Consider the following 21,655-nt stretch of genomic DNA (forward strand, 5'->3'; position numbering starts at 1 on the left):
TGTTTGTAAAGTAGATGATCTTTTGCAAACCCATGACTTGGATAAGCCTGTGCGCTGGATTTGCCCTGGTAAGGACAAAAAGTGCAGCCCCTTCCGCTGTAGTGTGGAATCAGACCCCCACTCCCTTTGCATAAAATGTCGCAAAGGGAGCAAGGACTCCTCCTGATTGTACTGTTGTTGACCCCTGTGATGAGTTTTGGTCTCCTGAGCAGTGGGATAGGTACTCTCATAGGCCCAGATATAAGTGGAAGGAATCCAAGGTGTCGGAGGGGCTGTCTCCAATTGTGGTTAATCCTTCCCAGTCTTATCTTAGTCCCAACGGCCTCCCCTTACTGCCCCTGACAGAATCCGTCTCCCTGTCCCCTGTGTCTGCATCCGCAGTCACAGAGGAGGCGAGATGGGTCAACCTAGCCTACACTCCTCTCAGTCCCCCCCCTCCCCCCTCACCCAGAGTCCCTCATCCCTGGAAGAGGGGCGGGACCCTGCCCGCCTCTTGTCTTCTTCCTCAGGTTTGGGATCTATGCCGTGTTTGAGTCGGGCGTGGGAGTTGCTTGGGATGGTTGGCAATCCTCTTCTTCCTCGTCATCATCATCCTCGTCTTCGTCTTCATCCTCCTCTCCCCCTCCCTCTTCTAAGTCCAATTGGGCTAGGAAGGGGAGGGCAGCTCCTCCTCCTTCTAAGAAGACTCGCTCTGCTAAGGTAGCGCTCTCCCCCCCTCGGGGATGAACTGCTGGTTCTCTCGCCGAGAAGGACACCTCAGTACCCTCCTCGGACAGTTTGGGAGCTTCATCCTCCCGGACTGGTTCCATTTCGGCGCCTCTCAAGTGTGTGTTGCCAAAAGCACAATCTCCTCCAGGTGAATGCGCAGTCTCGACCTCCGTCATGAGTTCAGGCACGGAACAGGAGAAGGGGAAGAACCTTCGGGCTTCTTCCCCACCCAAATCGTCGCCCTTGCCCAAATCGGACAAGGGTACGGCGGGGAGGGTGCCCAAGGACGTCTCGTTCCCGAAGGCGTCGGGGATATCAACGAAAGGATCGCCACAGCCTTCTTCGTCTGTTTCGACACTGAAGAAGGCTGGAAAATGCCCGGACGATAGAGACAGTGGCCTCCAATCGGCAGTCCGCGCTCCTGGGTTGGTCTCCTCTGCACGCCCCAGTGTCGAGGCTCATCCAGTGTGGCAGTGTGGATCAGCTGTGTGGAGACCATCCCCTGATCGTCGTGACCATCACTCGCCCAGAAGAGCCAGTCTGTCTAGACCCTCTCACGATCCTCCATTGCGGGTCGGGGACAGTGAGGGGTCCGTCTCCTCCACTGGCTATACCAGCGGATGTGACAGTAGTGTTCGCTCTGTCTCTCCCACCCCCTCAACTTCCTTGGGATTCTCCGGGAGGAAACGGGTTGGTAGGGTTGCCGGGGCTGAGGCCCTCGGACAGTCGGCTTCAGGAGTGTCCGGCCCTCCATCACTCCAAGCGAGCGAGAGGTCGTATGCTGCTGTCGTGCGAGGCAGAGAGACGGGGTCTGTCTCGGGGTCTCCTGCAGGTGGGGCCCTCCCGGATGACCGTCTCTCGGAGGGTCCTCCTCTGAGAGATCCGGACACTCCGGAAATGCAGAGGGTGTTTGTAGAAGTCGTTGCGCTGATCCGTCAGCTCAACGGCTTGGAGGAACTGCTTCCAGCCCCTTTGGAAAAACAGTCGTCCAGGCTAGAGGAGTTCTACGCCTCCAGGAGGGAGCCCAAACCCCTCTTGGTCTACCGTGGTCTCCCTTAGTGGACAGCGTTCTCAGCCAGGTGAACGACTTATCTCTGGACTGTCATCGTCGCTTTGCTCGGCTCGGGCTACCAAGCTGTTACCTCCCCCTCTAATGAGACAGAAGTAGTACTACGTTCCGTCGGAAGGTGTACTGCAGCAGAAGGTCGTGGAACCAGGGCTGACTCAGTTAAGACCTGGTGCCACTTCGGCTCAGCTACTGGGAGAGCAGGCGCTTTTCTCACAAGCTGAGATGAGCGCTTTGGAGGGTACGGCTCTGTCTGCCCTCCAGGTGATCTCTTGGCTCGACAACTCGGCCTTCGTGTTGTCGAGAATTGCAGCCTCGTCTACCCAGAGCGAGAATCCGACCTTCAGGAGCCTTTGCCAGTCTGGGGGTAAGGCTATTTCCTTTATAACCCACCAGGCGGCAAACCTCTGGGCCAACCTGGTGCTGAAGAGAAGGGATGCGGTGCTATCCCGGATCGTCAGGTCACTAGGTACAGAAGCTGCAGTGTCTGCATAATGGATCCATTCTGGACTCCACCTCCCTCTTCCCCAAGTGGGAGGTGGATGCTGTGGTGGACAAGAGAAAGGCCAATGAAGGCGACCGTCTTGTCCACCAGGTAGCGACAAAAGGTATTGCGCAGCCCTCTCATCCTGAGGCCCGGTCCCTGAACCAGGCTAGCACCCCACCCCTGAAGTAGTCTGGTGCTTTGACGGTCGCTCGGGGTGAAGTCCAGCCCTCTACTTCTTCGCCTCCACAGAAGGAACCACAGGGTCCCTTTCGCCAACCTATCCCCCCCAAGAGGAAAGGTAAGGGCAAGAAGAAGAGGGGAGGAGCTCACTAGGGATGGTGAGCCCCCTCAGATGCTGCCATCGGTGGGGGATGCCTATCCAGGCACTGGGCAACGTGGGAGCGATACGGAGCGGAGACCTGGGTAGTGGATGTCCTTCGGAAGGGATATTTTCTACCCTTCGTGTCACCACCTCCCCTCACCGACACTCCGGTCCAGTTCTCATCTTATCTCTAAGACCCCCTGAAGAAACAGGCCCTTCTTCAGGAGGTCGAAACGATGTTGAGCAAGGGTGCCATCGAAGTCGTCAAGGATCGGTCCCCGGGCTTCTACAGCAGGATCTTTCTCGTGGAGAAGGCCTCAGGCGGCTGGAGACCGTGATCGACCTCTCTCCCCTGAATCGTTTTGTTTGCTAGACATGGTTCACGATGGAGGCGGTACGCAAGGTACTGTCGGCCGTCAGGGAGAACGACTTCATGCTGACGGTCGACTTGATGGACGCGTACTTTCAGGTACTAGTTCATCTGTCGTCTCGTCGGTACCCTCGCTTTGCCCTCAACGGAGTGGTCTACCAATTCAAGGTTCTCCGTTTCTGTCTGTCGACCGCTCCGCAGTGTTCACGAGTGTGTTCACCCTCATTTCAGTTTGGGCTCATTCGCGCGGGATACGTCTACTGAGGTATCTCGATGATTGGCTAATCCTGGCAAGCTCCCGCTTGCAGTTGCTACAGGACAGGGATCGTTTCCTCGAGTTGTGTCACGAACTGGGTGTCTTGATCAACTTTCGGAAGTTGGATCTCACTCCCAAACAGAGTGACTCAGTACCTGGGCATGCTGATCAACAGGGCAGCAAGCAGAGTCTTCCCTTCTCAGGCTCGGATCAGCACATTCAAGGAGGTGGTGAGGCAGTTCCTGTCACAACAGGACCAGCCTGCTCAACAGTGGCAAGTCGTGATCGGCCATCTGTCGTCCTTGGAGAAACTCGTTCTGCACGGGCAACTCCACCTTCGGTCTCTCCTGTGGAGACCGAGGGACTTCTGGGATCAATCTCAGGAACCCCAGTCAATTCTCGTCCCCATCTCTCAGGAGGTGAGGGACGATCTCGCCTGTGGGTTGGACTACAGGAACCTTTGCATAGGGACACCTCTGTCTTCTTGCCCCCTGGACTTGCTTCTTTTTTCGGACACATCGAAGGAGGGTTGGGCGCACGCCTGGAGGAGTTGCTGACTTCAGGTGTGTGGGACCAGCACGACTGTCACCTTCACATCAACGTCTTGGAGATGAAGATAGTGTTCTTAGGTCTTCAGTGCTTCCAAGATCGTTTGATGAGCGACAACACGACTGTGGTGGCATATGTCAACAAACAAGGGGGTCTTGTCTCCCGAGCTCTTCATGAGTTGACGTTGCAGGTGCACCAATGGGCATTCGCCCACTCTGTGGAGCTGTCGGCCAGGTACATTCCAGGCAAGAGGAATGTCCTGATGGACACGCTCAGCCATCGGGATCAGGTAGTGGGGTCCGAGTGGTCCCTCCATCAGAGCGTGGCGGACAGGATCTTCAACCTGTGGGGGCATCCAGTAGTCGACCTGTTCGCCACCCAGTACAACAGAAAGCTTCCGACCTTCTCTGTTGTACTGGACCCATTGGCAGCTGCAAAAGGTGCCTTCCAACACTCGTGGGACAACCTTGAAGTGTATGCCTTTCCCCCGTTCTGTCTCCTACGCCCAGTTCTCAGCCGGGTTCTGGTGTCGACGAACCTTCGTATGATCCTGGTGGCCCCAAGAGTCCGGAAGCCGCTTGGTATCCAGACCTGCTGACCCTGCTCTCTGACGTTCTGAGAGAACTTCCCCTCTGGCACAACCTGCTTCGTCAGCTCCATGTAGAACAGTACCACCACGCCGTGGCCTCCCTGTCTCTTCTCGCCTGAAGATTATCCACCATCTCTTGCAAGCGAGAGGCTTTTCTCTCCGGGCAGCGACAGAGATGGTAGGATACCTCAGGAAGTCTTCCGCAGCAGTTTACCAGGGTAAGTGGGCCGTCTTCTGTGGTTGGTGTCGTAGACGGGGTTACTCTCTGGTCGGAGCCACTCTTCAGCAGGTAGTGGATTTCCTTGTCTTTCTTTGTCGGGAGAAGCTCTTATCAGTTTCAGCGGTGAAAGGATACAGGGCAGCCTTAGCCATGGTCTTGAAGCTGAAAGGCATCGATATTTCATCACCCCATGGATGAATATCCTTGCTGATGAAGATGTGTGTCGTTTTGTGGAGGCCTTCTCATTGCCCCTTACGAGCCACTCTCTGACTCTTAAGACCGTCTTCCTTCTACCCATGGAACTAAGGCCCTTTTCAGTTAAACACTGGGATGTGTCCCAGAGTTTGTCCCTGATGTGGTTTGCCATCCCTGAACTTTGTAGATAATGACCCTAATGAGTTCTGACTCTGTCCGACGCTTATCTGAAGCCGTTTTGTGGAGCCTAACTCGAGAGCCACTAAGAGAGGCCACAGACAGGATCTGACTCTCAAGACCGTCTTCCTTCTAGCCCTGGCATCAGCGAAGAGGATTACTGAATTACAGGGACTTTCCTTTTCAGTTAAACACTCGAGGGGATGGGCTTCAGTTTGTCCCAATCAAACCCAGCTCGAAGTGACTTTGTCCCCCTAGAGTTCGACTCTGTCGTGCAGCAAAAAACTCGTTTTGTGGAGCCTAACTCGTGCCCTTACGAGCCACTAAGAGGCCACAGACAGGGATCTGACTCTCAAGACCGTCTTCCCTAGCCCTGGCATCAGGTTTGAGTCTTCAGTTAAACACTCGATCCCATCCTTTGTAGTGACTTTGTCCCTGATGCTCGGTTTGATAATGACCCCCTGACTTTGTAGATAATGACCCTAATGAGTTACTCTGTCCTGTATCTGAAGAGAACGCGTTTTGTGCGCTATCTGAAGAGCCACTAAGAGAGCACAGACACCTCAGGCCTCTTCCTTCTAGCCCTGGCATCAGTGTGAGGCGAATTACAGGGACTTTCTTTTCAGTTAAACACTTTCGCACCGGGACCCCCAAGAAGGATGCTCGTGTCTTTCAAGAACATGATCTCTTTCTGGCTTCAGGCCTGAGGTTATCACCAGGACCCCAAGAAGGAGGTGTCCAAGAACACGATGCAACTGGCTGGCAAGGACATCACCACCAGCCCTCTGCGCCCCCATGCTCACGAAATCAGGGGGATTGCACCCTCTTTAGCATTCAAGAAGAACCTGTCAGTTCAGCAGGTACTAAAGGCGGGGTGTGGTCACGCCAGACCACATTCACCTCTTTTTACCTAAGGGACATTACCCATCTGTCCTTAGATACCTTCTCCTTGGGACCAGTGGTGGAGGCTCAACAAGTTGTGTAAATTACCCAGCTCCCGCATAGGACAGAGTTGCGTCTCGTCTGTTGTACATGCATGATTGGGCGTGAAAGGTGAGTGACTGGCTCTCTCTTCCCCCCCGTCATCCTACCCTTTCCCTCGGGCAGAGAGTTAGGCCGTACAAGCTGAACCAGACGTCTGACGCAGGTGAGTTTCATTACTTGAGTGTCCTATCATTGTTGCCTTTCAGGTATACATTAGATGTAATGTCCCCTCTTTCCCCTGCAAGGCAGGGAAGGGGTTGTGGGCTAATTACCAAACCCATTCCTTATGTTGGTCCTTAGCCCCCGACGTTTCCCAATCACCCCTGATGTGGCTGGGAAGGGTTCTCTCTGGCTTTGACCTCGCTGTGTGATCGTTTACATACCGTAACCTCGTCACAGCTAGGACGGTCTAGTAGACTGGTCCGTATCACCACAGTTCTCACAATGGTGCTCACAGTCCAGTGGCCATGTCCTCCTGGTTCTTACTCCAGGTGAACATAAGGTGCATTGAACTTCCAGTCATTCAGAGACCTCCACTCAAGATTCCTCCCACCGAATCTTGAGTCCCCATATGTAAAGGACCACGGGTTTGTATTTGTGTAGGAACAAATCACATTTTTAAGAGTAAAATGCATTTTTCCTAACATACAAACCCGAGGTCCTTTACTCAGGTTACCCACCTCAGCCGCCCCACAACCTGCCCTAGACCAGAAAGTAAAGTGAATGCGTGAATCTGGGCAGTTGGTACCGTGGGTTTCCCACTGTTACTAACCACATGCCCAGCTGGTAGTAATACCAACTCATGCCTTGTAAGTCTTTAGCAGCCAGTTCAGCTACGCCGAAAGTATCCCCATATGTAAAGGACCTCGGGTTTGTGTGTTAGGAAAAATACATTTTACTCTTAAAAATGCGATATTATGCGACCCTTAAAATTTTGTTCCCTAAACATGATTTCATTGTATATCTTGTGTATCATGCAAGTTGCGTTTTCAATAGGCCAGATAACATTAGGCTAACCTTTTTTCCTCTAATCCCATTCTTTACAAAGCTATGCTCATGGAGTGAATTTCATTTTCAGTAGATCATACTATACTAGGCTATACTTGAGAGAATTTCATTTTCGGTAGATTGCACTAGGCTAGGCTTAACAGAATTACCAAACTTATAGCTATGTAACAATTCATAACCTATATTGCATGATCACCAGTTACTAAAGAACTGACACAACATCGAGTCTGACATAAACAAATGAATTGGGGAAACAGCTGTTTTGTGATTTTGAGGAATTTTATTTTAACAAAGTATGTTAGTTTACCTTTGCATACCTGTTTACACTTATGTACAAAATAAAAGTAATTCCTGTAAACTGATTCTTTAAGCAACTAAAAAATTATTCTCCTAATTATTTTGGTAGTAGGCCTCAATCAGCTAACTCTGAGAACATACTGTAAACATTAGTCAAGCCTACTGAAATGCATATGGTGGATGATCAGTTTTTTATATGATGATAATACAGTATAAAATGGATTCAGTAATTAAGATATCAGTTTCATTACCATTACCTTTATCTTAAATACAGCTGTAATAGCCTATTTGACTTAAGCAAATGGAAAATGTAAGTGTAACACCCAGCCTAGGCCAATAGTTCACACATACTCATTTTGTATCGTGTATGGTAATGTAATATAGTAACAACTGATAAAGTTGCTGTATAAAATTACATTAATGGTCGTAAAACTATGGTAGGCTGTGGGTAAACACAGGTATGCTGCCTACCTACCGAACTGTGACATTTACAAGAGAAAAAAAGAAGGGGTTGCATTTTTTTTTCGAAGTGTATTTATACTGTATATATTGTTCCATATAAGGGGGAAAAAAGGTTGCTAATTGCCTTTCGCATAAAATTTTTGGTTTAAAGTGTGATGGTTATTGTTTATAAGCGTACAGTACAGTATTTAGTATTTGCGGTTATGCAGTATTGACAACGTGAGGTGAGGAAGGGTATGGCGTTGCCCTTGAACATCCTTTGATTTTTTTACTTGTCCTTATTTGGATTTCACCATCATCTGACAGGCCTTGGCTCTGTTAATCCAGACAATCTAGGGATTACTGTACGTACATGGTTATTTTGCCACTAGAGAGGGCCTTTTGCTGCGCCCTCCATTTGACCAAAATTGTTCACTTAATCTTAGGATGTCCCCAGAAATTGGATGGGCTCTCTTCAAGATGTCTTTTTTTTTCCTCTTGTGTTGGGAGAAAATGTCATTAGATACTTTTACTATATCTCTTCCATATTTTCTGTTTGTTTAGGGAAAAGGAAACTGTTTACCATCGTCCTTCCTTTAAAAGTATACTTACACAGTGCAATGGTTCTTTGCAGCATCCCTTCGGTCCCTAGCTACAACTTCTTTCATTCTTTTTTTACTGTACCTCTGTTCATATTCTCTTCCACCTTACTGTCCACCCTCTCCTAACAATTGATTCATAGTGCAACTGCAAGGGTTTCCTCTTGTTACACCCTTCAAACTTCTTCACTGTCCATTTCCATTTCAGCACTGAATGGCCTTAGTTGCCCCAGTACTTGGCTTGTATGCCTAAAATCTATAAATCAATCAGTCTAAAAGTATACTCTTATCTGAGAGTCTTGGCCTGTCAACATTTGCTGTGAGTGTTAGGAGTGAGAAGTTGTTGTTTCAAATTATCACCATGTCTGCATGGCATTTTTAAGGGATCTGGTCTTAAAGACTAATCTTGATCTCTATTATGATGTTGAATAGTAGCTGGTCATGAGGACAAGGTTGAAATGAAATATCCTGAAGGGCAGTGTCCTCCTCCACAAAGAGGTTTGCAGTGGATTAGAACTTTTGTTTTTATTCTTGATAGGGCAAACCAGGATGGACACCATGTAATTATTCATCCAAAGTAGTCTTCCTAGTGTGACATTATTTTCCACAGCTGATTTGAATTTTCATGTCACTAATCCAAGAGAATCTGCTGATGTCATAGTTGGGAGATTTTATCCAGGCCATGATTAAATGTGACCATACTGCTATCACAGCCCTGACTTGAAGCCTAGGGGGCAAACATGGAGGACTATTCTTTGGTAAGGAATGAACTTTTTAAGATGACACAAGAATCATTTCAAGGATTTCGACACCTTATGTGTCACTGTTGGTCAGGAAGTCTCCACTCCTGATGAACTATTATCGCCATGAAGGGAGTCTGTGAGAATCAACAGAGAAATCTTTAGATTAACCTTCATTGACTTGGATTCTTGGGCATGTTTTGACTAGAGAAAATTGTGTTGGATCCAGAAATAATTTAAGTGGCTTGTCACTTGAAAATGTCATATTGACTTCATGATTTAGGGCATGGTACTCTCATAGCTTTGTGTTTTTTTTTTCTTATAAATTAGTGATAGTTCTATTTTTGAAAGTTTATATTTTTATTGAAAGCATTAAAAACTAATAAACTAGTGGTTTTTAACATACAAAACCTTTCTATACATGGAGTTTTCTGCCTCATATAGCATCATAATATTGCTGTTTTCTCTCATAAGTATTATTGGTACCAGTATGTTAATTATGTTGGTTTTGGATGGTCTGCATGTAAAAAATTAGGAATTAATATGAAATTTTCCTCTCAAGAATCATAGATTTTTGTGATAGCTTTGTTGCAATATTGATTGTGGATGTATTTAGATGATTCTTGTGTCTGTTACGCATTTTCATGTAGTTTTAAATGTCATATTTTTGCCATTTATAGCCATTTATAATTGTATATTGTCTTCTATACACAGGAGAGAAGCCATTCAAATGTGAAGTTTGTGGCTATGCAACAGCTTACAGAAACACCTACTATGCTCATAGAAAAAAGCACCTCATTGCCCAAAGGTCATCAGATACCCCGGATAATGAATCTGTAACTGCATTTGGAAACCATATTAGAGGACTGAAAAGGAATGACACTTCAGAGACCAAGGACAAAAGCAAGAAAAATATCTTTATAAAACCAAAATTACCAAGTATAAAAAATAATGAAATATCCTCAAGTTCCTCAAAGCATGAGCATTTACCAAATGTTCATGGCAGTAAGGTGCATGTCATTTCACCTCAGTCACCATCATCATCATCACCATCCTATTCTTCACGTACCATGTTTGTTGCAAAACAGGTTAACATGAACTTTAATTTTTTTTCTCACAATGTTATAAATGATTCAGGCAAAAGAGAAAATGGTCATGATCTTTGTGACACAACACAACTTGCCATGAAATGTACAGATTCTGATGCCAAATTTATTGTGGTCAAAGATAGTGTAGGAGTTGATGGGCAGAATGTGAAAGGCTCTAATAATTTATGTCTAAAAGAATGTACAAATAGACAAATTTCTTCAACCACAGAAAAAAATGATTGTTCCATTATTCTGTCTAATAATGGTAGGTGTTCTATTTCTGAGTGCAAGAGTGTAGATGATTCCCTATTTCTCATTAAGATAGGAGACAACTCATTTGCTGGAGTTTGTTCTGATCATTCTGTGTCATCTGTTGGAGAAATACCAGAGCTCAATTTGAGCTTTGTTGAAGATTTGACATTAACAGCAGTTGACTCCAAATGCTTAGGTAGTGATTTAGCAGCAGAAAGTGTTCTTAGTGTATGTTCACCTACTGCTAGTATCACTCCTGTACACAATTTTATTGCATCATTTAATGAACAAAAATTATTCATGGTGTCACCAAGCAAAAGTGATGTAAACTTATTAGATATGAATAGGATAGATCAGCCTAGGACATTAATGACTGAATGTGACCAGACAGATATGACAGGTGATATATTGTTACCACTGGGTCAGCTAGAAAACATAAAATCTTCGAGTGAAGTTAACTGCAATGTAAATGTAGAATCATCAGCTGAAATTGATGTTGGGATGCCAAGTTTATCCAGTCACATTGATGATTCATTTCACTTAGCCCATATGGAAGTTGTTTGTAGATTATGTGATGAGCAATTTTTTTGTATGGATACTTATATTACTCATTTGGAATCCATTCACAAATAAAATACTATTAAAAACTTTCATTTCTTTTCCCATTTCTAGTAGCAACTCAAAATTCTGTGTCAGTTTTTGGTACTTAACAGAGAAAAATCTGAAAATAAAATGAAATAATTAGATTAAGAATTGGCAAAAGAAAACTATTTAGTTGTAGACTACTGAATTTTGAATTTCTTATGGTTATGAGGAAATCACTGCATGGCAGCATAAAAGTCAAATGGTTTTGCAAAGCTTCATTGCTGACAGAAAAAACATTTGTGCATGTACATACAGTCATTACAATTTTCAGCAAAATGAAAGACTGGTATTTACTTTTTTGTGTCCGATTGTTTTGTTTCTGAGCTCACTTTTTATTGACAGGTTGGAATACAATGCACACACTTGCAAACACACACATACACACTTTCTTTGCCAGATTACCTATGTACAATTTTTGCACACTGAACAGTGTAACCAATTTAGTATCTTGGGTCTTTAAAAGATGATTATGACAGCATTATTAGTATGATGCAAGTACAGTAGCTTTACTAAATGAATACTTTGCCAGTGTATACACCAAGAATAATATACATCAGAAATTCCAAATACCTCAGCAAGATATTTAGCAAAATTAGCAATTATGGAAAACTTAAGCAATATAACATAAATTCTGAACCAATATAAGTTACTGGGTCAAAATGGATTCCACCCACCAGTGACCAAAGAATTAGGAGAAATTACTCCTTCCTTCTGTGACATTTACAAAGAATCCTTGGAGTTGGCAAAAACATGATAGATTAGGGCCTGCAAAATCCTGAACCAGTATTCAAAGGGGGTTTTTAGGGAACTACAGGCCTATTAACGTGGAAAAATAATAGTATTTGTTATAGCAGACAGCATGAGACACTGAGAATCAAAGACACTAATTCGACTAATCTTTAGACTAATTTCATTGTTTGGTACATAAGATAAAAATCAAATAGAAATTTTCTTGTGACCATTTTAGGTTTATCAAATTATTAATTCTTAAAGCATTGCAATTCATTGAATAAAAGCACAAAGTTTAATTACCATAAACAAATCCTTTGGCCAGCCCAATAAGAGTTAAGTATTTTGAATCTGTGATGTAGTAATTACCTAATAGTTAAAACCTTCTCAGTGTCCAATTAACTGAATTTTACCTTTACCTTAACCCACTTACAATTCTCATTTAAAAACAAATTCTTTGGGCCAGCCATATGAGTCTAGCAATGTAACAGTGATTTCAAACAAAAAGCAAAATGAAGAATATTATGAAAGCCATAGAAATGATTTAAATACAGATTTTAAGGCTGACATCATATTAAATTATCATGAATTGTGTTGCATGGTCATTGACCATTTGATTACATTCAGGAAAAGTCACTCTTTGAGGAAAAAAACTGCATTAAGATGATGAAAAATGAGCAAATTTAAAAACAAATGAAAATGGAAAAGATAAAATGTTCAAAGAAATGAAGGGAATGCAACAGAATAATTACAAATTAAAACAGGTTAGCTTATCAAAGAATCTCTGATTAATATGCTCTTCACATAACCACCATAAACTTTAGAAGAGATGCTGTTCTGTCCTAGTGAAGCTTGGACAACAACAAAACAGAATGAGCAACAACCACAGGTCCTGCAGAAAATGTATTAAAGGATTTGTGGAGGACATCTCTCAGGTAGAAGGTAAAGGAGATTTGGCAAGGGCAAACAACTGCCCTGTCAATGGAGCCTTGCCTGACTCTGAGCTCTTACCCAAGGTACAGAGTCAGCCCTTTCCCAGATGACTCATATGGCTGCTTGATTATCTTCCAAAGCCAAGATAAGGTTGTTTTAAGATTTTTCCTTGTGCTTGCCACAACTAACAAACCATCATTGGCATTGGGCTTAAGATGTTCAGCTTGTACACATAGTGCATTTTTGCTGCAAACTCAGCAAAAATGAGAGGAACCCCTATTCCCCCAGAGCTGCAATAATTTGGGCAGACTGCACAATTTCACTGATGCTAAGGCAAGCAGGAAAAGTCTAGTGCAACATCTCTGCTGTTGCCTCCATCTGGTGATTGTACGAAGCAGAGAACAAGCAGCCTGAGTTTTCATGTGGGCAAGACTGTTCAAAGCTCTTCAACAGTATGGATACCTTCACTGAAGCAGAGAGGTCCAGGCCCTTAAGCTAAAAGAGCTGGAAAAGTGGTGGGCAATAGCTCCTAACCACAGAACAGTGAAACTTGTCTTGGCAGGGGTAACTAGAAACTCTCGATCTGCTTTATACTGGCTTCAGCCAGAAAGATGACACCAGTTAGAGAAGATGGCCCGCTTTGCCTAGTTCTGACATTACCCGACATCTCCCATGAAACTCTACAAGAAAAGTCTGACTTCCCCTCAGATGCTGAATCGTCTCCAGCTCTGAGGCACAAGTCACTTCATAACTGGTGATACCTCAGCAGGTTTGGGTGCCATAGCAGTGTGAGCCCATAGGGGGTAGATCTCTGCACCTTGACAAGAAGGCCCAGCAGGTCTGATACCACTTGGCTTATGGGAGCGAGGTTGTGACCAGCACTCGGTTTATCACTTGATGGATCAGCAAGGATGGCAGATAAGCAAAAATGTTGTGGTTGTCCTGAGGGTTAGGAAAGTGTCTTCCAATGCATGCCAAGAATCTGGCATTGGTGAGCAGAACATTAAGAGCTTTCTGCTTAGCCTCAAGTTGAACAGGTTGATCATCAGGGTTCCCCCAAACCTTTAACTACTACTACATTCTGTACAAGTGCAGGGACCACTCCCTCCCTATGACCTGCCCATAGCAAATGGACTGATCAGCCAACACATTATGACAGCCAGTGATGTGTCTGGTTGATAGCTTTATGGCGTGGCAAACAGCCCACTTATGCATTCGTCTCACCAACCTCCTGAATAGAATGGAATATGGATTTTAGGCTTAATCTTAAGCACTGGAACCCAGTGTCATTCAGATGAAAGATTGAATAAAATTTAGTAAACACTTCAGTAAAGGAAGAGCAGTACTTCAGTAAAAGTGCTTAAGAGATGCATGTAAATCATAGATAAAAGAAAATTACTTTAAAATAAAATTAAAACTAAATAAATTAAATCATACTGTTACAGCATACTATCAAACCAAATAGATTAAAATTTTATCATAAAAATTTAAAATAAAATTAAAACAAAAAAATTAAGTAATTCTGTTGTAGCATGCTATAAAACCAAATGGATTAACATTCTGTTATAAACCTGTCATGCAAATATTCATTATATTATGGGCGTCAACTTTAGGACCTGATAAGTCTCCAATACTTTGGCCAGCCAGTCCATATCTTTAGTGTGCTATATATTGTTCCTGGCAGTATTAACATATGTTCAAAAGTGGGAGGAGAATCATAATGCGCACAGACTGGTGAAGGTCCCAGAAACTATTAAAATGTTGGGTGACTTTTTAACCTTTAATTTCATATTGTCAATATGACTAGGCATGGTTAACTTGTAATCAAAAATCGTTTCAAGAAATTTAACCTCATTCTCATGGGGAATGAGGTATCTTTCAATTTAAGACTGTTTCTTAAGATTAATGGTAAATTGAACAGCCACAGTTTTAGAGGGGAAAATCTGAGACTGTTTTCAACAGCCCATTTACTAACTGCATTAATTGACCTTTGCCAATAATTGCATGCTGAAACTGCATCATAACCAGTTACATTTTTGGCAAAGTCATCAACAAACAATGAAGCCTTGACTAGAAGAGAGACAAATTCAACTATTCAAAACAAGTAGCACAAGACAGTGCCTTGTGGGACCCTTTCTTCTAACTCATAAAGGTCAGATAAGGTATTGCCAATTTTAACCTGTCGTACAGATGTCATAAAATGAATCATATTAATTTGAATTTCCATATCATGAAGTTGTTTAATAGTAACAAATCACCATATACAGTAGTATCATAAGCTACTCTAAGATCAAAACAGACAGTCTGGTAATGATCAGCAAATCCCTGTTGAATCTGTGTTGATAATCTAAAGTAAATAATCTAAGATGGATTGATTTTTCCTTAAACCGAACTGAATAAAAGATAACAAACCATTATTATTCCTTAAAATGCCACATTAATCTGGAATATACCATATGCTATATCAAATGAAGTGTGAAGTTCAAAGCAGCGAATCATCTAGCACAAGAATGATTTTAGTGATACCTGCTTTAAGTAAAGTCGATGAAAATACAAGAAGTGAACTACTGAGTTTACCAACTGTTTCAGGGTCGATAACAGTTTGTTGGAAAAAAGCTTTTGTTGCACCTCCTTCACCTCTGACTCTTGCTGGATATGAAGTGCCTCAATCTTTCGTGTTTTGAGTGGTGGTTAACCTTCTTTACAAAGTGACATTGGAATTGGAGATGACAGATGAATATTAATATTTGCTTCAGAAAAGGGACTGAATGATCTGCAAAGTTCTTCATACATAGGAATTGATGGTACATTTAAAGTTTCTCCAAATGGATGGTATTAAGTTCTGATTATAATTGCTAATATCCATAGGAAAGCTACAGATGATAAAGCTTTTACGAAACTAAAAAGGTTCATTTCTGAATTTAAATTCCAATTGAAGTGATGATCGATTTCAAGAGAGCATTTTGTAGTAGCATTCAAAAGCTTGAGACTGAATTTTCCAAGACCAAATTTCTGAGACAGAATTTTCTGACCACCCATGTATATATATAGTATATATATAATATATGTTTATATATATATATATATATATACTGTATATACATATATATACACATATGTATATATGTAATATATATACTGTATATGTATATTATATATACAATATATACATATGTATATATATATACATATATACTGTATATATGTATATATGTAATATATGTATATTATATATACAATATATACATATATACTGTTTATGTATATATATATATATATATATATATATATATATATATATATATATATATATATATATATACATATATACTGTATATACATATAAATATATATACATCTGTATATGTATATATAAATATATGTATGAATATATACAATATATATATGTATATATATATATAGAGATGTATATATATATATACAATACATATATATATATATATATACATTATATATATATATATATATATATATATATATATATATATATATATATATATATATATATATATATATATATATATATATATGCATACATATATGTATATATAATATGTATATATACATATATAGATGTATATACATGTATATATATGATATATATGTTATGGTCATTTTGAGATTGGTCATTTTGCAAACTGCCTGGTCATTTTGGAAAATGACCAAATATCTGTCAGTATGCAAAATGCCCAAATAATTGTGGTCATTTTGGAAAATGACCAGAAGTTTACATTTTGCAAAATGACTATTAGTATCGTTGGTCATTTTGTAAAGTTACCCCAATAGCTGCTGGTCATTATGCAAAAATAAACAAATAGTAACTTAAAATTGATTAGAAAAGTCTATATTAATAAATGTGTGTTTTTTTTATTCAACATTAAAAACTTACATTACACATTACAAGTATATTAGAATATTGAAAGAACAAAACTGAACTTGAAACACAAATTAGTATCCTAAGCAGATACAAATGTTTCGAAGTGTGTGTGCAAGTGTATGTTTGTCTAACAGGCAGTTAGTTCCTACTTATATAGGACAAATATATCACTTATTTGTTGGAAGTATATTGTACACTGAAAAGCTTCACAATGGAAAGTAAGAAAAGTCTTTTCCAAACAAAACTTCTAGAGTCTGAAGAAAACAAAGCTACAAATAGTTCTTTATTTCCCCGGGAAGAATACAAATTAGTCGCCTGAATGAACTTAAACAATCTAAGTCCACAAGACTAAGTGGATTATCGTTTGTTACAAAAATATGAAATACTGGAGGTCAGAGATGGGGTACCACCGTCAAAAGGTGGATAAAGGAACTCAGCTGATTCAATGCTGAAGATGTGTTTGATGTACTTCTAGCTAATCGCATAATTAATACAAAGGAAGAACTTTATGTGTAAGGCAAAAAGAAAATATGCAAACATTTCACGTGATCAGATAACGCTGTTCTTGCAATTGTGACATTAAATAAAAGTAGTGTGCAAAAGTCAGCCAATCGTCTCGAACAGCATGAAAACAGCTCAGGTTAGTAACAAAACAAACAAACATTATTATTCACTATGTTATTAAGACAGACTAGCCTTCAATCTAACACTTTAAATTATATGCATGACCCTACTACTACTACTACTATAGACTACTACTACTACTACTACTACTACTAATAATAATAATAATAATAATAATAATAATAATAATAATAATAATAATAATATCACTAATTCTGAAAAAATAATTATGATGATGTATTTGCATTACTTATAATTTTGTCTTGTACTGTGTCTTTGCAGGTTGACTTGATTGATGTGCAGAGTCAACCAGATGGGAAGTACAGCCTTGACCAAGATGATATGCCTTCGAGCCCTACAGACTAAGACTGCCGAGGAGGTAGGCACCTAATTGACATTTTCTTGATGAAGGAGCCCCTCATATTCTTCAATCTGACAATGGGAGAGAATTTTCAAATAAGGTAATCAAGGAAGTTCTGGCTATGTGGCCAGAATGTAACTGTTCATGGCCAAGATATTCTCAATCACAGGGTTCCGTGGAACGAGCAAACAGAGATGTTGAAAGAATACTCGCTTGCTGGATGAAAGATAACAACACTACACAATGGTCAAATGGACTGCGCTTTGTTCAGTGGCAGAAAGACGCGCCGTCCATTCAGGTAATCACACACCTTATGACCAGTTGGGAGAAAGGCTCATCTTGGCATTTCTGCTGTCAACATGGAACATGGAGACAGAGGAGCAGAAGCACTTTGTTTAGTTAATGAAGAAGATCAAAATGTAGAACAAGAAGTGCTGAAAGTTGTGATAAATTGCAACTCGTGCGGTCAAAACATTCCATGTCATCCTGAAGAAAATGACAATGTTGATGATCCTGTGCTCTGTAATATGCAATAGAAATCGTTAACGAAGGAATCGAAAATACAACAAGAGAAGCCCTCAAAAAAATGAAGGATAAATCAGTACAGCGTTTCAAGCCAGCCCTTGTAACACTGTCATGGTTCCTATTCAGTTGACCGTGGACGAGCGGAGTTTGCAATGCAAAGGCAATTATAACTGAGACAATGGATGGCGGAACTTACAAACTAGGGACAAAACATGGTTTACTTAAAAAGGGTAAGTCGGAATCAGTTCATTTATGTGCTGAAAAATTTACGTCACTCGAAGAGGTAATAAAATTGCGAGTCAGTCTGCGAGATGCTATTAAAGACTCGATGGGACATGGCAGGGGATCAGTAAGTGTAGCTGCACCCAGTCATGTCAAAAAAAATGCTTCAAAACGAAGTAATGTGCAACAGCAGATGTAAATGCAGCAACTCTTGTTCAAACAAGTTAAGATAATGCTAATTTTGATAATTGTTGAAATAATTTTCAAGTTCAATTTTACTTTCAATATTCTAATATACTCGTAATGTGTAATGTAAGTTTTTAATGTTGAATAAATGACCAGCAGCTATTGGGGTAACTTTACAAAATGACCAACGATACTAATAGTCATTTTGCAAAATGACCAAACTTCTGGTCATTTTTCAATATTCTAATATACTTGTAATGTGTAATGTAATTTTTAATGTTGAATAAAAAAACAAACTTTATTAATACTTAGACTTTTCTAATCAATTTTAAGTTACTATTTGTTTATTTTTTGCATAATGACCAGCAGCTTTTGGGGTAACTTTACAAAATGACATCAATAGTCATTTTGCAAAATGACCAAACTTCTGGTCATTTTCCAAAATGACCACAATTATTTGGGTTTTGCATACTGAAGATATTTTGGTCATTTTCTGACCGGGCTTTGGACCAATTAAAATGACCGTAATATATACACTCTGTATATATACATACAAATATAAATTATCATACCTAATTTCATATATATATATATATATATTACTATCTGGAATATATAACTATATATACATATATATGTATATATACATATAAATGGCCATCACTAAACTGGGACCTGGAGGTTGGATTAGCCATTTATTAGGGAATACACGAAACCCAGCAGCTAAGAATCTTAGAATTAAAATATCCCATAAATCAGTACAAGGGTTAATGAAGAAAAGACAATTATCAAATACAGGTAGAAGATATTTGAGTTTACGCTGGGGTTAGCAATTAATACCGATACGAAAATTTTTAGGAAATATTTCTGAGTTCAGTCCTGTGTCAGGGTGACACGGGACCTCCCTCAGAAATAGATTTTTCCTTTGTCAAAATCCCTTTTCTGAGTTCAGTCCCGGAGGTTGAAATTCCATTACAGAACGAATTTCTAGGTATAAAAATTTATATAAATATATATATATATATATATATATATATATATATATATATATATATATATATATATATATATATATATATATTTATATATTTATATATTTAGATATTTAGATATTTAGATATTTATATATATATATATATATATATATATATATATATATATATATATATATATATATATATATATATATATAAATAAATGTGTGTATGTATGTCTGTGTGTGTGTATGTGCCAGTATAACTCTGAAATGCAATGAGCAATTTAAACCAAACTTGATATACTTATTACTTACCATCTAGAAATCAGCACTGTGGGGGGGGAAGACATCACTATATAGCACCAAAGGGCACCAAACAGGGTAGGGGTGGGAAGAGCTTCCCTGAAACGGGCTGGTTATGCTCGTAAGTATATCTTAGTTTAACCAGACCACTGAGCTGATTAACAGCTCTCCTAGGGCTGGCCTGAAGGATTAGATTTATTTTCCGTGGCTAAGAACCAATTGGTTACCTAGCAGGGACTATTATTGTGCCCAAACCACATTATAGCGACAAATGAATTTCTATCACCAGAAATAAATCCTCTTATTCTCCACTGGCGGTAACTTGACTTAGTAACTTGACGACTTTATCATACCTAATTTCGGTTTTACATATGACTTACTAGCTGGAAAAGAATACTGTGGAGTAAGATATCAATGCAACCAAAGGGGGTGGGGGTTAGGAAGGGAGGGAGGAAGGGAGGGAGGGAGGGAGGAAGAGAGAGAGAGTAGAGGGGGTGTTAGGGAGAAGAAAGTGGGAAAGATACAGAGGGTTGGAGAGAGAGAGAGTAGAGGGGTTGTTAGGAGAGAGAGAGAGAGAGAGAGAGAGAGAGAGAGAGAGAGAGAGAGAGAGAGAGGGAGAGAGAGAGAGAGGCCGTTAGGGAGAAGAAAGAGGAAAGAGAGAGAGAGCGAGAGCAGAGGGGGTGTTAGGGAGGAGAAAGAGGGAAAAAGTGAGAGAAGTAGAGGGGAAAGAGGGAAAGAGTGAAAGAGAGTTTATCTGTTGTCATTCAGAGTTATCCTGGGCAGCACCTGGTTGGTAAGCTGGTATAAATGCATATCGCTCACTTGCTAGAAGAGTGGCATAACTCAAAAATTGCTGTTTTTCAGGAGAAGCAATTTAGGTTGAAAACTCTCTATAGTGTAACAGTGACGTGTCATGCCCTCTAGCGGTTGGTATTACAGATACAAACTAGCAGATACCCGCTACTCCTTGCATTTGCTAGTTCCCATGTCCGTACTATACCCATACCCTCATCTGTATTACCCCTACCCATATCCATACCATACCCATATCTGTACCATAACCATAACTAAACCCATACCCATATCTGTTTCATACCCATATCCATACAATACCCATACACATATCTGTATCCATACCATACTCAATACCCTATACCCTTAACCATACCTAAATCCATTCCATACCCATAACCCATAACCCATTCCATACCCATGCCCATCCTATACCCATATACATACCATACCTATACCCATATTCGTGCCATACCCATACCCACAACTAAATTAACCCTACTACTAATAATCAGCAAAAGTCTATGGGCCGCACAGCCCCATTTACCTTCCTGTCACATACAAACAACTGACCATATCTTGGCGTAGGTGCAGGAGCAGCTGTTGATGGGTTTTGAATCAATGCTGATGCCATTGGCTGTTCCGGACCATCACCAGTAGTGCCTGCTGTTGTTCTAGAATTACCTGCCGAGTCCATTTCAAAATGAAAATAACAAGCTCAGGCAAAAAATCCTTTATTATATACCTCTGGGTCACTTAATGTTGAAAATTTCTGCATAGTTATTAAAATATCCTTGAAAGACGTCTTCACAACGCCAGGATCCTTTGAAGCAGTCTTTAGCTCCTGAAGCATTCCCAGAGAAATGCCCATTGGATTATAACATCTTAAATTCTTCAAGACTCCAGGATCCTGTGAAGTCGTCTTCAGATCCTAAATCACTTCCCTTCAGGGAAGAAATCCAGAATTTGTCTTCGGAATCATTTCTTTCACCTCCTGGAGGAACACCCAGTGGATTATATAGTGTTCTTTTAACCTTCAAAACCCCAGTTGTATAACAGGGGTAGTGTTTACTGTGATCTTCATAATGCAGATGGTTCATAGTTACCACATGA

General features: G+C 40.8%; 1 protein-coding gene across 2 annotated transcripts in view; it reads left to right on the forward strand.

The window, feature by feature from the left end:
* Window positions 1–10,995, forward strand: part of LOC136826769 (uncharacterized) — a 171,149-nt gene extending 160,154 nt beyond the window's left edge. For both annotated transcript variants that reach the window (XM_067084191.1, XM_067084192.1), the window contains one exon: window positions 9,723–10,995. In XM_067084191.1, the coding sequence (XP_066940292.1) occupies window positions 9,723–10,981 (1,259 nt within the window). In that variant the 3' untranslated portion in view covers window positions 10,982–10,995. The remainder of the gene's footprint in view (window positions 1–9,722) is intronic.
* The last annotated feature ends 10,660 nt before the right edge of the window (window positions 10,996–21,655 follow it).

This window comes from Macrobrachium rosenbergii, chromosome 41 (genome assembly GCF_040412425.1).
Source record: "Macrobrachium rosenbergii isolate ZJJX-2024 chromosome 41, ASM4041242v1, whole genome shotgun sequence".
Lineage (NCBI taxonomy): Eukaryota > Metazoa > Arthropoda > Malacostraca > Decapoda > Palaemonidae > Macrobrachium > Macrobrachium rosenbergii.